This window comes from Scyliorhinus torazame, chromosome 10, assembly GCF_047496885.1.
Source record: "Scyliorhinus torazame isolate Kashiwa2021f chromosome 10, sScyTor2.1, whole genome shotgun sequence".
Classification (NCBI taxonomy): Eukaryota; Metazoa; Chordata; class Chondrichthyes; order Carcharhiniformes; family Scyliorhinidae; genus Scyliorhinus; species Scyliorhinus torazame.
In genome coordinates this window covers 190,459,613-190,484,934 of record NC_092716.1, presented here as the reverse complement: position 1 = coordinate 190,484,934, position 25,322 = coordinate 190,459,613, and the positions used below count along the sequence as shown (strand labels likewise).

The following is a 25,322-nucleotide window of genomic DNA, read 5'->3' as shown; positions in this document are numbered from 1 at the left end:
CTCGCTCTCTCGCTCTCGCTCTGTCGCTCTCTCGCTCTCGCTCTGTCGCTCTCTCGCTCTCGCTCTCTCGCTCTGTCGCTCTCTCGCTCTCGCTCTCGCTCTGTCGCTCTCTCGCTCTCGCTCTGTCGCTCTCTCGCTCTGTCGCTCTCTCGCTCTCGCTCTGTCGCTCTGTCGCTCTCGCTCTGTCGCTCTCGCGCTCTCGCTCTCTCGCTCTCTCGCTCTCGCTCTCTCGCTCTCGCTCTCGCTCTCTCGCTCTCTCGCTCTCGCTCTGTCGCTCTCTCGCTCTCGCTCTCTCGCTCTCTCGCTCTCGCTCTCTCGCTCTCGCTCTCTCGCTCTGTCGCTCTCTCGCTCTCGCTCTGTCGCTCTCTCGCTCTCGCTCTGTCGCTCTCTCGCTCTCGCTCTGTCGCTCTCTCGCTCTCGCTCTGTCGCTCTCTCGCTCTCGCTCTGTCGCTCTCTCGCTCTCGCTCTGTCGCTCTCTCGCTCTCGCTCTGTCGCTCTCTCGCTCTCGCTCTGTCGCTCTCTCGCTCTCGCTCTGTCGCTCTCTCGCTCTCGCTCTGTCGCTCTCTCGCTCTCGCTCTCTCGCTCTCGCTCTCTCGCTCTCTCGCTCTCTCGCTCTCGCTCTCTCGCTCTCGCTCTGTCGCTCTCTCGCTCTCGCTCTGTCGCTCTCTCGCTCTCGCTCTCTCGCTCTGTCGCTCTCTCGCTCTCGCTCTGTCGCTCTCTCGCTCTCGCTCTGTCGCTCTCTCGCTCTCGCTCTGTCGCTCTCTCGCTCTGTCGCTCTCTCGCTCTCGCTCTGTCGCTCTCGCGCTCTCGCGCTCTCGCTCTGTCGCTCTCTCGCTCTCGCTCTCTCGCTCTCTCGCTCTCGCTCTCTCGCTCTCGCTCTCTCGCTCTCTCGCTCTCTCGCTCTCGCTCTCTCGCTCTCTCGCTCTCTCGCTCTCTCGCTCTCTCGCTCTGTCGCTCTCTCGCTCTCGCTCTGTCGCTCTCTCGCTCTCGCTCTGTCGCTCTCGCGCTCTCGCGCTCTCGCTCTGTCGCTCTCTCGCTCTGTCGCTCTCTCGCTCTCGCTCTGTCGCTCTCTCGCTCTCGCTCTGTCGCTCTCTCGCTCTCGCTCTCTCGCTCTCGCTCTGTCGCTCTCTCGCTCTGTCGCTCTCTCGCTCTCGCTCTGTCGCTCTCTCGCTCTCGCTCTGTCGCTCTCTCGCTCTCGCTCTCTCGCTCTCTCGCTCTCGCTCTCTCGCTCTCGCTCTCTCGCTCTCTCGCTCTCTCGCTCTCTCGCTCTCTCGCTCTCTCGCTCTCTCTCGCTCTCGCTCTCGCTCTCTCGCTCTCGCTGTGTCTCTCTCTGGCTCCGCGGGTCTCTCTCGCTCTGGCTCCGCGGGTCTCTCTCGCTCTGGCTCCGCGGGTCTCTCTCGCTCTGGCTCCGCGGGTCTCTCTCGCTCTGGGTCCGCGTGTCTCTCTCGCTCTGGGTCCGCGTGTCTCTCTCGCTCTGTGTGTCTCTCTCGCTCTTGGTCTGTGTGTCTCTCTCGCTCTTGGTCCGCGTGTCTCTCTCGCTCTGGGTCCGCGTGTCTCTCTCGCTCTGGGTCCGCGTGTCTCTCTCGCTCTGGGTCCGCGTGTCTCTCTCGCTCTGGGTCCGCGTGTCTCTCTCGCTCTGGGTCCGCGTGTCTCTCTCGCTCTGGGTCCGCGTGTCTCTCTCGCTCTGGGTCCGCGTGTCTCTCTCGCTCTGGGTCCGCGTGTCTCTCTCGCTCTGGGTCCGCGTGTCTCTCTCGCTCTGGGTCCGCGTGTCTCTCTCGCTCTGGGTCCGCGTGTCTCTCTCGCTCTGGGTCCGCGTGTCTCTCTCGCTCTGGGTCCGCGTGTCTCTCTCGCTCTGGGTCCGCGTGTCTCTCTCGCTCTGGGTCCGCGTGTCTCTCTCGCTCTGGGTCCGCGTGTCTCTCTCGCTCTGGGTCCGCGTGTCTCTCTCGCTCTGGGTCCGCGTGTCTCTCTCGCTCTGGGTCCGCGTGTCTCTCTCGCTCTGGGTCCGCGTGTCTCTCTCGCTCTGGGTCCGCGTGTCTCTCTCGCTCTGGGTCCGCGTGTCTCTCTCGCTCTCGGTCCGCGTGTCTCTCTCGCTCTGGGTCCGCGTGTCTCTCTCGCTCTCGGTCCGCGTGTCTCTCTCGCTCTCGGTCCGCGTGTCTCTCTCGCTCTCGGTCCGCGTGTCTCTCTCGCTCTCGGTCCGCGTGTCTCTCTCGCTCTTGGTCCGCGTGTCTGAGGCACGACCAATTGCACAAAGACGAGAGTTGAATACAACTGAGGCTTTATTGCTCTGAGATGTGTGGCCTCCCACAGCAGCTGGCAAAATGGCTGCTGCACGGAGGACACACATATTTATGCTCCGTTACTGGGCGGAGCCAGCAGGCAGGGACTACCCTGTACCTGTAGTACAGGTCCTACCATACATCACCTAATATAGGTGCAACAGTGGTTTACCTGATTCACCCCTTGTTAAAATTGAGTCCGGCGGGGGTGGTGGAGAATTATATACCACAACTGAATTTTACATGTACAATTTTTGTGAGGAAAAAAAAAGTGTCTTTTGAAGTTCTGTGGACGAGTTAGAGATTCAACCGGTCCGGGGCCTTGATGTGCCGCTGGGAGCGACGCAGTGGTGGCGGCGATGCCGATGCTGGTCTGGTCTTCGGTGACTCCGGGAGAGTGCCGTAATCCTCTTCATCCTCGGGCGTGGGCAGGGGGAGGACGGATGGTCCCGGGGGAGGTTGCTGCTGGGAGCACCGGGGGAGGGGAGGGTGGCGCCGGGCCGGTGCCAGGTCCCTGAGGGAGACAGTATCCTGGCGGCCGTCGGGGTACGCCGCGTAGGCATACTGGGGGTTTGCATGGAGCAACTGCACCCTCTCCACCAAAGGGTCCGCCTTATGGATTTGGACGTGCCTACGGAGAAGGACGGGTCCTGGAGCTGCGAGCCAATTCGGGAGCGACACCCCGGATGTGGACTTCCTGGGGAAGGCAAAGAGACCTTCATGGGGTGTGTTGTTAGTTGCGGTGCAGAGTAGTGACCGAATGGAGTGTAGTGCATCAGGGAGGACCTCCTGCCAGCAGGAGACCGGGAGGTTCCTGGACCGTAGGGCCAGTTGGACGGCCCTCCATACCGTCCCATTCTCCCTCTCTACCTGTCGGTTTCCCCGGGGTTATAGCTTGTCGTCCTGCTGGAGGCGATACCCCTGCTGAGCAGGAACTGACGCAGCTGATCACTCATGAATGAGGATCCCCTGTCACTGTGGATGCAGGCGGGGAAACCGAGCAGAGCGAAGATTGTGTTGAGGACTTTGATGATGGTGGCAGACGTCATGTCGTGGCATGGGATGGCGAAGGGGAATCTGGAGTACTCATCGACCACACTGAGAAAATATGTGTTACGGTCGTGGAGGGGAGGGGCCCTTTGAAATCCACACTGAGGCGCTCAAAGGGGCGGGAGGTCTTCACCAGGCGCACACGGTCCGGCTGGTAGAAGTGTGACTTGCACTCCGCACAGACCTGGCAGTCTCTGGTGACTGTCCGTACTCCCTTGACGGAGTAGGGCAGATTACAGTCCTTTATAAAATGGTACAACCGTGTGACTCCTGGGTGACAAAGGCTGTCGTGCAGGGCCCAGAGTCGGTCTACTTGTGCGCTGGCACATGTTCCTCAGGATAGGGCGTCTGGGGGCTCGTTGAGCTTGCCGGGGCGATACAAAATCTCGTAATTGTAGGTGGAGAGCTCGATCCTCCACCTCCAGATCTTATCATTCTTGATCTTGCCCCGCTGTGTGTTATTCAACATGAAGGCTACCGACCGTTGGTCCGTAAGGAGAGTGAATCTCCTGCCGGCCAGGTAATGCCTCCAATGCCGCACAGCTTCAATATTAGCGTGGGCCTCTTTTTCGCTGGATGAGTGCTGAATTTCTGAGGCAAGAAGGGTGCGGGAAAAGAATGCCACGGGCCTGCCTGCCTGGTTGAGGGTGGCGGCAAGGGCGACGTCTGATGCGTCGCTCTCCACTTGAACGGGCATGATAAGTAATGGGTTAAGTGACATTGCAATTAGTTGTCTCATTGATGTTAAGCATCCATTAATTGACACTGCTATGTAAAGGGGCTTCAGGTGGCCTCTGTCAGGTGGTGTGTTAGAGTTTTGTGCAAAGGCTGTTGGAATTAAATAAATGTGTTTGTGGAAAAGGAACAGAACTTTAGACTCTTCATATCACAGCAACTAAAACGTCTATCAATTGGTAGCAGAGGATGGTTGCTGTGTAAATGTGAAGGATTGAAAGATATAACTTTTCCAGATCAAACCAAGGAGTGAGTGAGAAAAGAAGGGAAAAAAAGGGATATATGGCTGAACCGAGGATAAAGATGGCTGGATATGACTATCCTCCCTTATTTTCTGAAAGGGAATCGTACGACCAATGGAGAAGTGCAGTAGTTATGTGGACTAAGGTAACTGCTTTGGGAAAGAGAAAACAAAGTATGGCATTGGCTCTTTCTCTACCATATGGCAGTAAAATCCGAAACAAAATGCTGTCTGAGCTGGAATTGGAAGAGTTAGACTCAGAAGAAGGTCTGGAGACTTTATTACATTATATTGGATAAGCTTTATAAGAAAGATGACTTGTTAAGTGTATGAAGCATGGTCGGATTTTGATAAGTTTCGGAAAATGGAGGCTATCTCCATGGAAAACTATAAAGGAATTTGGCAGACTATATAAAAGGCTGCAGAAACACAACCTGGAATTTCCACAGTCTGTGTTGGCCTTTAAATTACTTGACTGTGCTAGAGTGAGCAACATGGATAGGCTCCTGGTTTTGACAGGAGTTCAGTTTACTGATAAGGATACCTTATTCGAACAGATGACAAAAGCTTTACAAAAGTTTCTGGGGAAACATTCATTTCCGATGCCTCTGATGACCCAAATAGGTTAGCCTGCAATAAGGCAGAATATGGAAGATACACTACTAACAGGATGGCGAAATCGTATGGCTACGAACAGGGCTCAAGACTATAGAAGGAGACCGAGACAAGGAAATTATGAAGACAGAAAGCCAGTTAGAACCTACAACAGGAAGATGAACCCCAGAAATGCACGGGGCATGATAAATCGATGTTTTCGATGTGACTCTCAATACCATTATGCTTTCAACTGTCCAACTCGTTATGATAGAGTGTTTGAAGCGACACATGACACGGAAGAGTCAGAAGAGGAAAAAGATGGTGACCAGAAAGAAGGCATTGTCCTATTGACAAGCAGTTTTACGCCGGTAATGAGGGTGTTGGTTGCAGAATCCTTCAACTGTGCTGTATTGGACAGTGGCTGCACATCTACTGTGTGTGGAATTGACTGGTTAAAATGTTACCTGGACACTCTGAATGCTGAAAATCGTAACAAGGTTAAAGAATTTGAAAGTTCCACAAGTTCAGGTTTGGGGATGATAATACTCTGAAGTCGCTGAAAAGAGTGGTGATCCCTTGCAATATTGTCGGAGTGAATCATTTCAATAGCACAGATGATGTATCAAGTGAGATACCTTTACTTCTGAGCAGACCGTCGATGAAGAAAGCACACATGAAACTGGACAGGATAAGGCAACAGTTTTTGAAAAGACGGTGGACTTACAATTTACACAGTCGGGACACTATTGTGTTCCATTACTGACAAATAATATTTCAAGTAGAGTGGTTAAGGATGTGTTAATGGCAGTTGAAAATGGGACTTTAGCTGATAAAAAAGCTTGTGGTATTAAAACTGCATAGGCAATTTGCACAACCGTCTCCTCGGAGGCTGAAAATTTTATTAAAGGATGCAGGGGTAAGGGATGACGACTATACTAAACTGATAGAACAGGTTAGTGACCGCTGTGAGGTTTGTGGGAAGTACAGAAGGACACCAGCACGACCGATAGTAACCCTACCTTTGGCCAGGGATTTTAACGACATTGTGGCCATGGACCTTAAGATCTGGGATAAAGCAAATAATATATTTATTTTGCATTTTGTAGATTTAGCAACCAGATTTAGTCAATCAACGATTGTACGAAGTAAAGAAAAGAGAGTAATTCTGGATCAAATCGTGGAAAAATGGATAGGGACAGGAATGGGTCCACCGGCAAAATTCCTTACGGACAATGGGGGAGAATTTGCTAATGATGTGTTTAGGGATATGTGTGAAAACATGAATATCAGAGTTATGAATATGGCTGCAGAAAGCCTATTTAGTAATGGTGTCTGTGAAAGGAATCATGCTGTCATCGATCACATGCTTCGGGAAATTTTGGCAGATCGACCAAATTGCAGGCTAAATTCAGCTTTAGCATGGGCAGTACATGCAAAGAATTCATTGCAGATGGTTGGGGGCTATAGTCCTTATCAATTAGTGTTTGGTAGAAATCCTAAAATTCCGTCCATTTTGAATGACCAGCCTCCAGCTTGGGAGGGGACTACAATTAGCTCTGGTTTTGCTGAACATTTAAATGCATTACATAGCAGTAGTAAAGCTTTTTTGGAAGCAGAAGTCTCTGAAAGAATTTGCAGAGCTTTAAGTCATAACGTACGGCCATCAGATTCCGTTTTTCAGCAAGGAGGCATGGTATACTATAAGAGAGACAATTCTAATCAATGGAAAGGCCCAGGGAAGATCATGGGCATAGATGGCAAAACAATTATTTTGCAACATGATAATCAATCTGTTAGGGTACATTCATCAAGGATAATGGGTACAGATTACAAATTTTCGAATTTAGACCAAGCAGACAGACATGACGAGGAACCAGAGTCATCTGGTACTCATGTGTTACAGAACTATGAGAACCAATTAACTGATAGAGACAGGGTTTCTGTGGAGGAACACAACACTTCTGATGAATTAGGGCAGGCCATTTTTCCAAAAGGGCAACTGCCCAAAAGTGACATACTTGCCTGAAGGGTCTTGTCAATGGAAGGATGCAACTGTTATTAGTAGAGCAGGAAAGGCCACTGGAAAGTATAAACATTGGTTGAATGTACAGCATTCAGGGGAAGGAGTCAAGACAATGGATTGGGAAAACAAAGTTCAAAAATGGAGGGCACAGAAACGCAGTGCCAGTTCAGATAGCACATCGGATAGTGAACAGGTCCGCAGGAAAAGGTCGAGAACTATTGAAAGGACATCCCACAGCAGAAGGGAAAGATCAAGCAGTAGCAGTACAGAACGAGATACCAGGCGGGAAAGGGGACGTAGTTTCTCAAGATCTCAGAACATGAGTAAGACTACGAATACTAATAGGAGTAGAAGCCCACATGCACGTGAGATTTTGGTGGCTTCAAATAAGTTAGATGAAAAAGTTATCAAAGAAGCTAAACAGCAAGAATTGCATAGTTGGAGTGAATTTGGGGTATACATGGAAGTACCGGATAGGGGACAAAGAGCTCTATCCCACAGATGGATTTGCACGGAAAAGGTTCTTCCGGATGGAACTTATAAGGCAAAGGCCAGGCTTGAGGCAAGGGGATTTGAAGAAAACTTAGAAGATCAGGATTTAACGGTAGATTCACCTACAGCAGGAAAGGTTATTTTAAAGATCTTCTTGGCTCTATTAACCACAAAGGCATGGGAATGCAAATCTATAGATATAAAAGCTTCCTTCTTGCAGAGGCATCAGCTCCAGAGAGACATTTTTCTCTGTCCTCCTAAAGAAGCAGCTAACACAGAAGGGGTACTCTGGAAGTTGAACAAATGTGTATATGGAATAAATGATGCATCTAGAGTCTGGTATTTTTCGGTAAGGTCAGTTTTGTTAAAGTTATGCTGTTGCCAGTTGAAAGCAGATCCTGCAATGTTTTACTGGCACTATAAAGGAAATCTTTCTGGCATTTTTATGATGCATGTCGATGATTTTTTGTGGGGTGGGACTAGTGATTTTGAAGTTATTGTAATCTCTGGTTTGAGGAAAGAATTCAGGGTTGGAAGTCAGGCTTCCGATGCATTTAAATATATTGGACTGGAAGTTGGACAGATTAAGTTAGGGGCAACTTTACGACAGCAATCTTATTTGGAAAGCATCAGCCCAATAGCAATTAGTCGTGGCCGAGTTTCACAAAAAGACGCAATGGTTTCAAAGATAGAAAAAGAGCAACTGCGAAGTTTAATTGGACAACTGAACTGGTTAGGTAGACAGACTAGACCAGACGTGAGTTTTGATGTCTTAGAGTTGAGTACAAAAATGAATGATCCCAAAGTGGAAGACATAATAAGAGCAAATAAAGCGTTGGCCAAACTAAAAATGCAGGAGTGTGCTTTGAAGTTCCCGGTTTTAGGTGACCGTAGGCACTTGAAACTCATAGTAGATAGTGATGCGTCCTACGCAAATTTATGTGATGGGTTTTCAAGTGCAGGAGGTTTTATAATTTTCGTTTTGGGGAACAATGGTAAATGTTGCCCGCTTGTGTGGGAAACAAACACAATAAGGAGAGTGGTAAAAAGCACTTTGGCTGCTGAGATGTTAAGCCTTGTAGAGGCGGTGGACATGGCCTTTTATATAAGTATGATATTGACAGAAATTTTGGGATTAGGGGATTTGGGTAATATACCTATTGACTGTCACATTGACAATAAATCCCTGTAAGAAAATGTGCACTCAATTAAGAGTGTCAATGAAAAGAGGTTACGGATAGACATCGCAAGTTTGAAGCAGATGTTGGGCAGAGGGGAAATAACATAAATTAAATGGGTCGACAGGAGCTATCAACTGTCAGACTGTTTTACGAAAAGAGGGGCGAGTTCACAGAAACCTTTGGATATTGTTAATGAAGGGCGCTTGTTTCTGTGACTTTTTTTCTTTCTCGTCCAAACAAAAAAAAGGGGAAATCATGTGTATGTTTTTGAGTTTCTAGAAATTTTGCTTTCACCTAATTTTCTTTTCTCCAAGGAAGGGGAGACTGTTAAGTAATGGGTTAAGAGACATTGTAATTAGTTGTCTCATTTATGTTAAGTATCCATTAATTGACACTGATATGTAAAGGGGCTTCAGGTGGCCTCTGTCAGGTGATGTATAGTTAGAGTTTTGTGCAAAGGCGGTTGGAATGAAATAAATGTGTGTTTGTGAAAAATGAACAGAACTTTAGACACTTCATATCACAGCAACTAAAACGTCTAACAGGGCAGCGTCTCGTCTACTGCGTACATCCCGGCCGTGGCGATATCGACTCTGATACGAGCGAAGGCCTGTTGAGCGTCGGCCGTCAGGTGAAAATGGCTGGACTGTATGAGTGGGCGGGCCTTGTCCGCATTGTTTGGGACCCACTGGGCGTAGTATGAAAAGAACCTCAGGCAGCGTTTGAGGGCCTTGGGGCAGTGGGGGAGGGGGAGCTCCATGAGGGGGCGCATGCGGTCGGGATCGGGCCCCAGAACTCCATTCTGGACCACATAGCCGAGGATGGCTAAGCGGTTCGTGCTGAACACGCACTTCTTGTTGTAGGTGAGGTTTAGGAGAGTGGCGGTGTGGAGAAATTTGGCAAGGTTGGCATCGTGGTCCTGCTGATCATGGCCGCAGATGGTGCCTTTGTCTAGGTACGGAAAGGTGGCCCGCAACCCGTACCGGTCGACCAGTCGGTCCATCTCCCTTTGGAAGACCAAGACCCCGTTAGTGACGCCGAAGGGAACCCTGAGGAGGTGATAGAGGCAACCGTCTGCCTCGAAGGCAGTGTATGGACGGTCCGCTTTACGGATGGGGAGCTGGTTGTAGGCGGATTTGAGGTCTACTGTTGAGAAGACCCAGTACTGTGCAATCTGATTGACCAGATCAGATATGCGTGGGAGGGAGTACGCATCAAGCTGCGTGTACCGATTGATGGTCTGGCTGTAGTCCACGACCATTCTGTGTTTCTCCCCAGTTTTAACTACTACCACTTGGGCTCTCCAGTGGCTGTTGCTGGCCTCGATGATGCCTTCCCGAAGCAGCTGCTGGACCTCGGACCTGATGAAGGTCCTGTCCTGGGTGCTCTGTACCGTCTGCTCCTGGTGGCGACGGGTTTGCAATCCGTGGTTAGATTTGCGAAGAGGGAAGGTGGATCGACCTTTAGGGTCGCGAGGCAGCACACAGTAAGGGGTGGTAGGGGCCCGCTGAATTTCAGGGTTAGGCTCTGGAGATTACACTGGAAGTCCAGGCCGAGTAGCAGGGTAGCGCAGAGATTAGGGAGGACGTAGAGGCGGAAGCCGCTGAATTCTACGCCCTGGACGATGAATGTGACCATACAGTACCCCCGGATCGCCACAGAATAGGATCCGGAGGCTAGGGAGATTGTTTGATTGGCGGATTCTTTGTACCACGGGGAGCAGCACCTTACCGTATCCGGGTGGATGAAGCTTTCGGTGCTCACGGAGTCCAGCAGGCAAGAGGTCATGTGTCCATCGATTTCAACGCTGGTCGATGCGGTAGCCAGGTTGTGCGGACGAGACTGGTCGATGGTCACTGAGGCGAGTCGTGTTTGGTGTCGGATGATGGGGGGCACGGGTCCTGGAACGCTGGTGGTGCCCATGTGCCGTGGGGGAGACAAGATGGCGGCGCCTGAAGATCTTTGGGAGGACAAAATGGCGGCGCCCGTGGGCCGCACGTGGCGGGTGTTAAAAAAGATGGCGGCGCCCATGGGCCACACGTGTTGCGCAGAGGGGAACATGGCGGCGCCCACTGGCCGCGAATGGTCTGAGGGGGAGAACATGGCGGCACCCACTGGCCGCACGTAGTCCGGGAGGTGAAGATGGCGGCGCCCATTGTCTGTAAACGAGGGGGGTGAGGGCGATAGCGGCGACTGCGCGGGCCTGGCACACCACGGCAAAGTGCCCCTTCTTGCCGCAAGCCTTAAAAAGGGCAGCGCGGGCCGGGCAGCGTTGGCGGGGGTGATTCTGCTGGCTGTAAAAGTAACATCGGGGACCCCCAGGGTTCGCTGACTGGCGCGTGGCGCAGGCGTATTGGCTGGGTAAGGCCCCCGCTGGGACGGCAGTCTGTGGGGTCCACAATGCGTAGGAGGGGTGGGCCGCGCGGCTGGGATTGTAGGCCTGGATATTGCGCAAGGCGACCGTCATAGAGAGCGCTAGCTTCTTTGTCTCTGAGATCGAGCGAGGCCCCCTCTAGAAGTCGCTGGTGTATGAGGTCCAACCCAGTCCCCGTAACAAAAGCGTCCCGCATAAGGAGGTTTGAATGTTCCGTGGCCTAATGGCCTGACAGTCCCAGTCCCGGACAAGTGGGATTTGGGCCCACCAGACGCCTTCTATGGACTCACCAGGGAGTTGAGAGCGAGTGGCGAGTACGTGCCTGGCGAAGAGCGTGTTCGTCTTCTGGGCGTAATTTTCTTTGAGTAGCGTCATGGCTTCGGCGTAGTTTGGCGCGTGCTGGATCAGCGGAAAGACGTTGGAGCTCAACCTCGAGTACAGTATCTGTATTTTCTGAGCCTCCGGAACAGGGCTTGGCGCCGAGTTGATGTACACCTCGAAACAAGCTAGCCAGTGCTGAAAGTCCTTTTGGCGTTGCTTGATTGCGGATCCAGCTGCAGGCGACCCGGCTTGATATGGAGGTCCACCTTCTGAAAATCTTAGAGCAATAAATTGATGCACGATCAATTGCACAAAGTCGAGAGTTGAATGCAACTGAGGCTTTATTGCTCTAAGATGTGTGGCCTCCCATAGCAGCTGGCGAAATGGCTGCTGCACGGTGGAGACACATATTTATACTCCGCCTATTGGGCAGAGCCAGCAGGCAGGGACTGTAGTACAGGTCCTACCATACATCACCTAATATAGGTGCAACAGTGGTTTACCACAGACCGAGAGCGAGAGAGACACACCGACCGAGAGCGAGAGAGACACACCGACCGAGAGCGAGAGAGACACACAGACCGAGAGCGAGAGAGACACACAGACCGAGAGCGAGAGAGACACACAGACCGAGAGCGAGAGAGACACACAGACCGAGAGCGAGAGAGACACACAGACCGAGAGCGAGAGAGACACACAGACCGAGAGCGAGAGAGACACACAGACCGAGAGCGAGAGAGACACACAGAGCGAGAGAGACACACAGACCGAGAGCGAGAGAGACACACAGACCGAGAGCGAGAGAGACACACAGACCGAGAGCGAGAGAGACACACAGACCGAGAGCGAGAGAGACACACAGACCGAGAGCGAGAGAGACACACAGACCGAGAGCGAGAGAGACACACAGACCGAGAGCGAGAGAGACACACAGACCGAGAGCGAGAGAGACACACAGACCGAGAGCGAGAGAGACACACAGACCGAGAGCGAGAGAGACACACAGACCGAGAGCGAGAGAGACACACAGAGCGAGAGAGACACACAGAGCGAGAGAGACACACAGAGCGAGAGAGACACACAGAGCGAGAGAGACACACAGAGCGAGAGAGACACACAGAGCGAGAGAGACACACAGAGCGAGAGAGACACACAAACCGAGAGAGACACACAAACCGAGAGAGACACACAAACCGAGAGAGACACACAAACCGAGAGAGACACCCCGAGCGACAGGGACACCCCGAGCGACAGGGACACCCCGAGCGACTGGGACTCACAGAGAGACAGAGAACATGACCCACTGAGCACAGCACTTGTGGACATCCTGCGCCTTTCATCTTCCTTTTTACATTTTATCTTTTCACGTTCGCTCCTTCACAGAGATGGCTAGTCAATCCCCTGCCGTTCTTAATCCCTGTGTTGAGCCCACATGTAGTCATTGAGGATCACAGTTAGAGGGTGCGGGACTATTGCACCTGGGTGGGCAAACTTAATTCGGGTCTCATCTTAAAAAGTCGTACAATCTGCCATTATTTTCATATTTCCAGTCAATGCCTTTGTCAACATCAATGTTGGAAAATTCGGATGAAAGCTTGCAGTGTTATAATTGCACCTTCCCACCAGTGATACTTATTTGTGTGAATGTGCAAGATCCCAGTATACACTTTTGAAGAAGAGCAAAGGAATTCTCCCTGGTGTTCCTGACCAATACCTCAACCGGCCTCACTCACTGGTCACTTCTGCCACTATTTGTGGGATCGTGCTGTGTTATTATGCTTGACTGCGAAGTCAGTGACTTGACAGCAAGTCTGGCTGTGATCTACTTTGAGAGAGTGTGTAGATGCTAAAGGTGACTTAATAAATGCAGAATGTGATATTGAGATTCAAACGAAGAGATCAGTTCCTCACCAAACACCAGCTTAATTGTTACAAAATGGAACCGTTTTCATTTGTAGGCAGTTTCTTGTCAGTAACCTAGACAAATAATCTGAACAGCAACATTTTGTGACCTGGAGGTTAATGCTTTGCTGTAGTCTCTGTAAGCTTTGTACTGGGAGCACGGACACCAATTTCACCAAAACTCTCCATTTTACAAATTCACCATCTTCTAGATTGTCATTAAGTTACTTCACCACTTCTGTGTGACACCCTCCCTATACCGTAATACTAAACCTGTAATTTAGATTTACATATACATCTATAGTGTATATATATTATTTTCAGGTACTCCTTACCAACCTCCTCTCTTAATAACTTGAGTTACACGAAAGCTCTGCCTGTGTCCTGTTCCCTGACCAGCCCTGTGCTCGCTGACCAACATTGGCCATGTTTTCCAATTTCTCCATGGCCTTGCCCGTCCCTAACTCCCTAACTCTAGCCCCACAGATCCCTGGGATACTTGCCCACCCCAATTTTGGTCTCTTGAGGATCCCCGATTTCCCTCACTCCACCTTTGGTGGTCATACCCTAAGTTCGGGAAATCCTTGTCTACCTTTCTTCCTTTTAAACCTGTGCGTTTGACCGGAAGGATCATTTAGATCCGAAACATTAACTCTGTTTCTCTCCACAGATGCTGCCAGGCCTGCTGAATTTATCCAGTGTTCTGTTTTTTGTTTAACCAAGCTTTTGGTCACCTGCCCTAACGCGGATCGATGTCAAATCTTGTTTGATAATTGCTCCCCTGAAGTGGGATGGGACTTTTTCCTGTTTAAAAAGCTGTATCAATGCAAGTCAACACTTTTTTAAAAAATGAATTTAATTACAAACGTGTATCAAAGCAGGTTACAGCGGACAAACACCCTGGGAAACATACTTCCCAACAATCAACTATACAGCCTGCACAGATTTTCCCCCTTTTTCACCCCCCCCAACACGTCCCCGCGACGAGCAGCCCCTCAAACACGGTCACAAACATCCTCCACTTTTCCTCAAACCCCCCTGAAGAGCCCCCTTAACTCATACTTTATCTTCTCTAATCGCAGGAAGTCATACAGGTCACCCAACCATGCTGCTACCCCCGGTGGCGATGCCGACCGCCACTCCAGCAAATTCGCTGCCGTGCAATCAGAAAGGCGAAGGCCAAGACATCGGCCTTCCTCCTCTCCATGAGCTCCGGCTTCTCTGAAACCCCAAATATCGCCACCAAAGGGTCCGGGTCCACTCCCTCCTCCACTATCCTGGCTAAGACCGCGAACACTCCTGCCCAGAATCTTCCCAATTTTTCGCAACCTCAAAACATGTGCGCATGATTCGCTGGCCCCCGCCCACACCTCTCAAACTCATCTGCTACCCCCTGAAAGAACCCACTCATTCTCGCCTGAGTCATATGCACCCTGTGCACCACCTTAAACTGTATCAGGCTCATCCTTGCACATGAGGAAGTCCCGTTTACCCTACGCAGTGCCTCACTCCATGCTCCCCAATTGATCTCCCCTCCCAACTCCACTTCCCATTTCTCCTTGATCTTCACCACCCGCTCGCCTCCCTGCTCCCCAGCCACTTGTATATATCCCCAATTCTTTCCTCCCCTTCCACATCCAGAAGCTGCAGTTGCTCCAGCAGGGTGTATCCCGGCAACCTTGGGAACCCCCTCCAGACCTTTCGCGCAAAGTCCCTAACCTGCAGATATCTCAACTCACTCTCCCTCGGCAGCTCTACCCTCTCCCTTAGCTCCTCCAGACTGGCGAACCCTTCTTCCAAATACAGATCCCTCCCCGTGGCAAGTTAACACTGTTGATAGACCATCATCATTGAGTCTTTGTCTGTGAACACAAAGACTTTATTTAACTACAGCTATAGATAGAATGTCACAATTAATGGAATTGTGTTCCTGTAGGAATGTATTGTTGATGAGGATTGCAGGAAGGACCATTTCTGCTGGATAGATGTGTTGGAGTCAAAGTGCCTTCTACGGAGAGCACAGGAGGAGGCAAGTACTGTCAATCATATTGTGAATCTTTCAAACTCATTGTCGGGATGGGGATGTCGATGGTATTTGATATTCATCCCCAGCTTCCCTGAGAAGGTGATGATGGGTGTTCTTGAACTACTGGTAGTGAGTTAGATAACATTACATATCATTACACTGATAAGTTGCTTCACAGCACCAGAGTCCCAGGTTTGATTCCCGGCTTGGGTCACTGTCTGTGTGAAGTCTGCACGTTCTCCCCGTGTCTGCGGGGATTTCCTCTTCCAAGTCCCGAAAGATGTGCTGTTAGGTGAATTGGACATTTTGAACTCTCCCTCTGTACCCGAACAGGCGCCGGAATGTGGCGACTAGGGGCTTTACACAGTAACTTCATTGCAGTGTTAATGTAAGCCTACTTGTGACAGTAAAGATTACTAAAAAAGAGCCATCATTGATGTCGATCTGCCGTCACACACTGAGCCCAGACTGGGTAAGGAAAGCAGATTTCCTTTCCAAAGGGATACGAGTGAGCCAGGTGAGTCTTTATGTTCTGGGGTTGCATGACCACTTATATTTCCAGATTTTTAAAACTGAATTCAAATTTGATACTGTCCTGGGATCATCTTCTGTGGATTACTAGTCCACTCACAGAACCACTGTCCGACATAGAATATACAACAATGAAACGGGCCATTGGGCTCAACTAGCCTGTTAGCGCTCCACTAGCCGCCTCCCATTCGCTTTGCCTCATCTCAGCTTCCCAGCATCTCTTTAAATTCCCTTTTCTCTCATGTATTCATCTAGTTCCCTTTTGAAATAAATGTGGCATTGCCAGTGTCACCCCTGTCCCGAAAACAAATACGTTAATGATTTACCATCAATTTTCTGAATACTTCCTTTGTTCTACAAGTTTCCTGATTGTGTTGACCATAAAATTATTCTGAATTTCTTTAGAATTGCACTCGAGATGGAGAATGTTATTCGGATCATTTGTGTATCTGGGGACAATGCGAAGTGAGTGCAGTGAAAGGACAGACTGGCTCCATCTGTGAGCAGCAACGTGACTGCAGGGCGGACCTCTGCTGTGCCTTCTACACTTGTGAGTTGTGAGATACATGCACTGGAACCCGATCATTCTGTTTAAAGCTCCCTCCACACCAGCTCCCCATAATGTGAAAACAGAGCATATTGTCAGGTCTGACCAGAATCAGTTTAAGAACTTTTATAATATCCAATGTGCATCTTAGCTAGGATAATCCATACAGGGTAGTAGGCCATTCGGCCCATTGAGTCTGCACTGACTCCGATTGGGCACTCTTCCTAGGCCCACTCCCACGCCCTATCCCGTAACTGTGATCATGGCCAATCCACCTAACCACGAAGAGGAAATTTTAGAGCATTACTGATCCACCGAACCAGCACATCTGTGGCACCGCTACCAAATGTGACTGTTATAGAAGAATTAAACCATTTAAAGTTGTTTGTTTTCCAGACATGGAGATGAAAATGTTTCAGTAGCAGACAATTTTCAAAGTTTCCACCCCAGACAGTAATTACATATGTTTTTATATTTCCAATTGAGGGGCAGTTTAACCACCACCTGGCCAATGCACCTACCCTGCACATCTTTAGGTTGTGGGGGTGAGACCCATGTAGACACGGGGAGAATGTGCAAACTCCACAGGACAGTGACCCAGGGTTGGATCGAACTCGGATCCTTGGCGCTGTAAGGCAGCAGCGCTACTGACTGCGCCACCGTGCTGTTCCCTGACAGCAATTATATTCTAATTGACTGTCAACTTACAGCAATTAAGCTCTAATTGGCCTTTGGTACTGTCAAAGCACAAAGAACCGTACAGCACAGGAACAGACCCTTCGGCCCTCCAAGCCTGCGCTGACCATGTTGCCTGTCTAAACTACAACCTTCTGCACTTCCGGAGTCTGTATCCCTCTATTCCCATCCTGTTCATGTATTCGTCAAGATGCCTCTTAAGCGTCGCTGTTGTACCTGTTTCCATCACCTCCCCCAGCAGCGGTTCCAGGCACTCACCACCCTCTGTTTAAAAAAAACTTGCCTCGCACATCTCCTCTCAACCTTTCCCCCTCGCACCTTTAACCTATGTCCCTTATGTAATTGCATTTTCCTAGGAAAAACTCTGGGGGGAAAAAACATCTGACTATCCACTCTGTCCATGCCTCTCATAATTTTGTAAAATTCTTATCTAATCTCCCCTCAACCTCCGTTGTTCCAGTGAAAACAATCCACGTTTATTATGGCTCTCCTCACAGCTAATGCCCTCCAGACCAGGTAACATCCTGGTAAACCTATTCTGTATCTTCTCCAAAGCATCCACACCCTCCTGGTAGTGTGGCGACCAGAATTGTACGCAATATTCCAAATGTGGCCTCAGTTAGAGCTGCAGTGTGACATGCCAATTTTTATACTCAATGCCCTGACCCATGAAGGCAAGCATGCCATATGCCACCTTGACTACCTAACCACCTTCGTTGCCACTTTCTGTGATCTGTGGACCTGTACGCCCAGTGTTCTCTGCCTGTCAATACTCCCGAGGGTTCTGCCATTTACTGTATCAGACTTTCCAAAGTGTATTACCTCACATTTGTCCAGGTCAAACTCCATCTGCCATTTCTCCGTCCAAGTCTCCAACCGATCGATATTTTGCCGTATCCTTGACAATCCTCCTCTTCACTATCTGCAACTCCACCAATCTTTGTGTTGTCCGCAAATTTACTAATCAGACCGTTACATTTTCCTCCAAATCGTTTATATATACTACAAACTGTAAATTTCCCAGCACTGATCCCTGCGGAATACCACAAGTCACAGCCCTCCATTCAGAAATACACCCTTCCACCGCTACCCTCTGTCTTCTATAACCGAGCCAGTTCTCTATCCATTTTGCCAGCTCACTTCTGATCCCATGTGACTTCACTTTCTGTACCAGTCTGCCATGAGGGACCTTGTCAAAGGCCTTACTGAAGTCCATGTAGACGATATTCACTGCCCTACCATCATCAATCATCTTAGTAACTTCCTCAAAAAACTCGATCAAGTTACATAGAACATAGAAAAATACAGCACAGAACAGGCCCTTCGGCCCATGATGTTGTGCTGAACCTTTGTCCTAGATTAATCATAGACTATCATAGAATTTACAGCGCAGAAGGAGGCCATTCGGCCCATCGAGTCTGCACCGACTCTTGGAAAGAGCACCCTACCCAAGCTCAACACCTCCACCCTATCCCCATAATCCAGTAACCGCACCCAACACTAAGGGCAGTGAGACACAACCTCCCCTTCACAAACCCATGCTGCCTATCGCTTACAATTTGTTACCAAATGTGAGTGAATCCTGTCCCTAAGAATCTTCTCCAATAATTTCCCGACCACCGATGTAAGACTCACCAGCCTATAATTTCCTGAATTATCTCTGCTGCCCTTCTTAAACAAAGGAACAACAATGGCTTTTCTCCAGTCCTCTGTGGCCTCATCCATAGCCAGTGAGGATGCAAAGATTTCTGTCAAGGCCCCAGCAATTTCCTCCCTTGCCTCCCTCAGTATTCTGGGGTAGATCCCATCAGGCCCTGGAGATTAACTACCTTAATGCTTTTAAACACAACCAACACTTCCAATAGCAACATGACCCAGTCTATCCACACACCCTTCCCTAGACTCATACTGATGCAAACTGAATCATGCTGGTGAATACTGATGCAAAGTACTCATTTAGTACCTCGCCCATTTCCTCTGGCTCCACGCATAGATTCCCTCCTCTGACCTTGAGTGGGCCAATCCTTTCCCTGGCTACCCTCTTGCTCTTTATATACATATAAAATGTCTTGGGATTAATAGCAGCAGGTCATAGACACAAGTCCTAATCCAAGCTCTAAATTCATCTGCCTTACCGACCACACTTCTCACGTTGAAACAAATGCACTTCATATCACAAGTCCTGCTGTGTTTATCCACTCATCCACTGAGTCTTACTGGCCCTATTCTCTAGTTTCCCCCTCAGTTATTTCACCACCTGACCTATTGCTCCAGGTCCCACCCCCCCCGTCACACTGGTTTAAGCCCTCTTGAGTGACGCTAGCAAACCTCCCGGCCAGGATATTGATGCCCCTCTAGTTTAGATGCAACCCGTCCTTCTTGGACAGGTCCCATCTGCCCTGGAAGAGATCCCAATGGTCCAGATATCTGAAACCCTCCCTCCTACACCAGCTCTTTAGCCACATGTTCAGCTGCACTATCTTCCTAGTCCTAGCCTCACTGGCATGTGGCACAGGGAGTAATCCCGCGATTAGAACCCTAGGGGTCCTGTTTTTTAACTTGCTACTGAACTCCCTCTGCAGGACCTCATTGTTCTTCCTGCCTATGTCGTTAGTAACTATGTGTACTACGACTTCTGGCTGTTCACCCTCTCCTTCAGAATTCCCCGTGTCTGTTCAGAGACATCCTTGACCCTGGCACCAGGGAGGCAATGTACCATCCTGGAGTCCCTTTCACATCCACAGAAGCGCCTATCTGTGCCCCTACCATAGAGTCCCCTATAACTATTGCTCAGCTGTGCTTTGACCCTCCTTGTTGAACAACAGAGCCAGCCGTGGTGCCACTGCTCCGGCTGTTGCTGTTTCCCCCTAACAGGTGATTCTCCTCCTTCTCCCCCCCCCCCCCCAAAACCAATCTAAAACTGTATACATGTTAGAGAGGGGGACAGCCACAGGAGGTTCCTGCACTGACTGCCTGCCCCTTCTAGCGGTCACCCATCTATCTGCCTGCCCCTTGGGTGTGACCACATCTCTAAACCTCCTGTCTTATGACGCTTTTCACCACCAGCATACTCTGAAGTGCATCCAACTGCTGCTCCAACCGATCCATGTGGGTACACGTCCTGCAGATGTAATTGTCCGGTACGCTGGAAGCATCATGGACCTCCCACATCTCACAGATGAAGCACTTTACACCGTTGACTGACATTTCTAGCACTAATTAATTAATTTAAAAATAAATACGTATCAAACAGTTACAATTGACTATATGGTCCCTGGTGCTAGATTTCTACCATAAATATTAAATGTTAAATACACAAATCTTCACCTTCTGGTTTAGTTACTCCTCTACTTAGTTAATTTTGGTTTTCTTTTTTTTAAATTTAGTGCAGATTCCTGTGACGTCACTTTTCAGTTTTGTTTTTGTTTCAGTGGAATGCCCGAGTTAGGTTTTTATACTTGCAGCTCCGATGCGCCACCTCTCCCAGTCTGTTCCATCACCGCTCCCCGATGACTAGCTTACAGCAGTTTAAAAAAATTATTTCATGGCATATTAGTGTCACTGGCTCGGTGAGTATTTATTGCCATTCCTAATGACCCTTGAGAAGGTGGTGGTGAAACTGCTGTAGTCCATGTGATGTTGGTACAGCAACACTGTTGTTAGGAAGAGAGTTCCAGGATTTTGACCCAGTGACAGTGAAGGAACAGCAATACAGTTCCAAGTCAGGATGCTGAGTGGCTTGGAGGGGAAGTTGCAGGTGATGGTGATCAAATACATCTGCTGCCTTTGTCCTTCCAGGTGGTAAAGGTCATGGATTTGGAAGGTGCTGTTGAAGGAGCCTTGGTGAGTTCCTGCGGTGCATCTTGTAGATGGTACACACTGATGCAACTGTGCATTGTTAGAGGATGGAATGAATATTTAAGCTGGTGGGTGGAGTGCTAACACATGGGTTGTCCTGAATGGTGTAGAACTTATTGGATGGTGTTGGACCTGTACTCATTCAGGCAAGTGGAGAGTATCCCATCGTGACTTTAGCCTTGTAGATGGTGGACGGATTTCGGGGAGGCATGAGGAAATTACATGTTGCCAAATTCCCAGCCTTTAACCTGCTCTTGTAGACATTGTATTTATATAGCTGGTCCAGTTCAGTTTCTTATCAACAATAGATCCCAGGGCCTTTAAAGGGGGGGATTTAGCGATAGTAATGCCCTTAAATGTCATGGGTAATTCTCTTTTGTTGGAGATTGTGATTGCCTGGCACTTGTGACACAAATGCAACTTGCTACTTATCAGCCCAAGCCTGAATGTTGTTCAGGTCTTGCTGCACATGGGCAAGGACTTCTTCAGTATCTGAAGAGTTGTGAATGGTGCCGAGCATTGTTCAATCATCGGCGAACTTCTGACCTTATGATGAAGTAGCTGAAGATGGTTGGGACTAGGATACTACCCTGACGACCTCTTGCAGCAATGTTCTTGGACTGAGATGATTGCCCTCCAGCAACCGCAACATCTTCCTTTTGTGCTAGCTATGGCTCAAACCAGTGGAGGTTTTTCCCCACCCGACTCTCATTCACTTCGGTTTTGCTCGAGCTTCTTGATACCACACTCGGTCAAATGTGGCCTTAATGTCGAGGGCAGTCGTTCTCATCTCACTTGTTAAACTGTGATTGGCCGAGGATTGTGTCCGCTTACAGCAATTACATTTAGTAAACTGAACGAGACAGGCCAACCCCAAAATACATTTTGTTATCTGGTTTAATGCTTTTGTCCATCCCAAAACTGTTCATGGTCTGACCTGGAATGAACAATAAATGGAACCTTTGTAAATACCTATCTCCATTATTCGTAAACTGCGAAAAGTCAAGTTTGCTTGTTTGCCAGCTATGTTAAGAGAGGTTTGAGTATTTGTTAAACAGCTGTTGTCCAAATCTTCTCTGACGTTGCCATTAAGTGTCTTTTGATTTCACTCAGATCTGTTGTTTCCTGTGTGCATCCCACTGTCCACCAAGGGGCGACCCTGCCATGATCCGAGACACCGATTGTTGGACCTCATCACTTGGGAGATGGAGCCAGAAGAAGCTTTAGAGCACTGTCCCTGCTCGAAGGGTCTGATGTGTCAACCTGAAGGGTAGGTGTCTGTGCACCCGGGATTGGTTTGGAGTTGGTACGGTGAGAATGGGTCTGATTTTAACTCGAAACCCATTCACTTGTAGAGTAAAAATATGGGCTAGGTTTACAGCTGCAGTTGCCTACATTAAAAAAAGGTGCCCTTTATTAATTTATTTGGTATGAAGTTCTTGGATGTACATTTTTATTTTAAAAAATTATCAAAATCACTTAAGTGGGAAGACGACACCAGTGGGGGGGGGAAAAAAGGGCTTCAGTAAAGTTAGATCATTAATGCAGAGCAACTTGTCGCCAAGTCAAAGTGCTTTTATATCAGGGAATAATTTGGGTGGTGGGGCAGGAGTGCCGATGACTGCGCGTAATCAGCTCTTAGCCCAGCAGTAGGACTCCAGGTCCGCATTACCAAGAATAAAGGAGTTTTTAGCTATGTGAAGGCAGAGCTGCTGGAGGGACTCTGGACTCCTGCATTCCTCGAGCCCCAATGTACAATGATGCGGCAGATAGTGGTGTGGTGGTAATGTCACTGGGCTAGTAATCCAGGAGTCCAGGCTAATGCTCTGGGGACAGGGGTTCAAATCCCACCATGGCTGGTGGAGTTTAAATTTCATTAATAAAAATAACTGCATCTGAATGTTAGCCTCAGTAATGACAGCCATGAAAGATCCATCAGCTGTTGTAAAGAACCAGTTTGGTTCTTTTCGGGAAGGAAATCTGCCCTCCTTACCCAGTCTGGACTACATGTGATTCCAGATCCCCAGCAAAGGCACAGCAAGCCACTCAGTTCAAGAGGAATTAGGCATGGGCTCATGGAAGAAAAACGGGAAGAAAGTACTGGGAAGCACATGCCCACAGAAAGAAGGTACCAATTCTCATTCCATTAGAATCAGTAGGAGGGCATTTTATAAACGGGATTGCACAAATACATAACAGGTGGAAGGCTAGGAATTTATAAAATGCAGACACTAATCTGATGAAGAAAATCTCCACATAGGTGGACACAGCTGGAACTAGCGGGATTTGAAAGGTTGTGCAGAAAGAGCAAAATCTAACCAATAGGCTTTTAAGTTGCTTTTGAAAAGAGGTCGCAAGGTAAAAGGGTCAAAAGCTCTGTCGGGTGGTACAGTGGTTAGCACTGCTGGCCCACGGTGCCGAGGACCCTGGTTTTGTCCCGGCCCCAGGACATATTCCCCCGCCCTGGGACAAATCCCCCCTCACCCCCCACAACCCAAACATGGCCCGCACCAGCGGATTGGCCATGCTAAATTGACCCTTAATTGGGGGAGAAAAAGTTAAAAGCCCTCAGTCAGAACCCTGGGCTCAGAGCAAACCTAAATGGTGCCTTATGTTATGGTTTATTTAATCCAGTGAAAGCTTTAATTGACGTACAAATCCATGTTCCTTCCCTATTGAACTTCCCCTCCCCCTCACCACCCCAGATATAAAGGCAATTAGTAAACTGAGGAAAAACATCTGCTCAACATATATATATATATATATAGATGGCTGTTACCTATGCCTCTCACTGGCTACGTCATCATCAATACAGTCTATTTATAAAACTCTTCAAGTATATAGACTTACCCGCCGCAGGCACTGAGCTGTAATTAGATTGCCAGAATTATTTTTATTATTGTGGCAGCAGTAGTATGGATAACGTATACATCAATATAACTTCATGGAACCTTACAGCATAGATGGCCATTTGGCCCCTCGTGCCTCAGAAGGTTTTGGCAAGTTATACAATTAGTCCCAACCCCCTGAAGCCCTGAATACTCTTCCTTCAAATATATTGTTAATTCCTTTGAAAAATTACAATTCCATTAGCTTTAGTTTTCATACATACACTGGCACACAGTCCCATCTTGTCACAACCTCTCTCACCTCCTCTAATGTTGTTAAATTATCAGACTGCTCATCTGACAGCCAGCACTGCATGAGCAGAAATTTCCTCCAATTAAATATTACGCATTTCTTGCATTTGAGAGAATGCTACATAGTCAGAAGGGCATTCTTGAGGGAGCGCTGCACTGTCGGAGGGCAAGCACCGGGGAGCGCTGCACTGTCGGAGGGCAAGCACCGGGGGAGTGCTGCACTGTCGGAGGGCCAGCACCGGGGGAGTGCTGCACTGTCGGAGGGCAAGCACCGGGGGAGTGCTGCACTGTCGGAGGGCCAGCACCGGGGGAGCGCTGCTCTGTCGGAGGGCCAGCACCGGGGGAGTGCTGCACTGTCGGAGGGCCAGCACTGGGGGAGTGCTGCACTGTCGGAGGGCCAGCACTGGGGGAGTGCTGCACTGTCGGAGGGCCAGCACTGGGGGAGTGCTGCACTGTCGGAGGGCCAGCACCGGGGGATCGCTGCACTGTCGGAGGGCCAGCACCGGGGAGGACTGCTCTGTCGGAGGGCCAGCACCGGGGGAGCGCTGCACTGTCGGAGGGCCAGCACCGGGGGAGCGCTGCACTGTCGGAGGGCCAGCACCGGGGGAGCGCTGCACTGTCAGAGGGCCAGCACCGGGGAGCGCTGCACTGTCGGAGGGCCAGCACCGGGGGAGCGCTGCACTGTCGGAGGGCCAGCACCGGGGGAGCGCTGCACTGACGGAGGGCCAGCACCGGGGGAGCGCTGCACTGTCAGAGGGCCAGCACCGGGGGAGCGCTGCACTGTCGGAGGGCCAGCACCGGGGGAGCGCTGCACTGACGGAGGGCCAGCACTGGGGGAGCGCTGCACTGTCGGAGGGCCAGCACCGGAGGAGCGCTGCACTGACGGAGGGCCAGCACTGGGGGAGCGCTGCACTGACGGAGGGCCAGCACCGGGGGAGCGCTGCACTGACGGAGGGCCAGCACTGGGGGAGCGCTGCACTGACGGAGGGCCAGCACCGGGGGAGTGCTGCACTGTCGGAGGGCCAGCACCGGGGGAGTGCTGCACTGTCGGAGGGCCAGCACCAGGGAAGCGCTGCATTGTCGGAGGGCCTGCACCGGGGGAGCGCTGCACTGTCGGAGGGCTAGCACCGGGGAGCGCTGCACTGACGGAGGGCTAGCACCGGGGGAGCGCTGCACTGTCAGAGGGCTAGCACAGGGGGAGCGCTGCACTGTCGGAGGGCCAGCACCGCGGGAGGGCCAGCACCGGGGGAGCGCTGCACTGTCGGAGGGCCAGCACCAGGGGAGTGCTGCCCTATCGGAGGGCCAGCACCGGGGGAGCGCTGCACTGTCGGA

At 50.0% G+C, this 25,322-nt stretch overlaps 1 protein-coding gene across 1 annotated transcript in view; it reads left to right on the top strand.

The window, feature by feature from the left end:
* Positions 1–25,322, top strand: part of dkk3b (dickkopf WNT signaling pathway inhibitor 3b) — a 144,757-nt gene that overhangs the window by 33,842 nt on the left and 85,593 nt on the right. Inside the window, exons 3-5 of the mRNA XM_072466173.1 lie at positions 15,129–15,221; positions 16,155–16,299; positions 21,964–22,120. Of these exons, the coding sequence (XP_072322274.1) occupies positions 15,129–15,221; positions 16,155–16,299; positions 21,964–22,120 (395 nt within the window). The remainder of the gene's footprint in view (positions 1–15,128; positions 15,222–16,154; positions 16,300–21,963; positions 22,121–25,322) is intronic.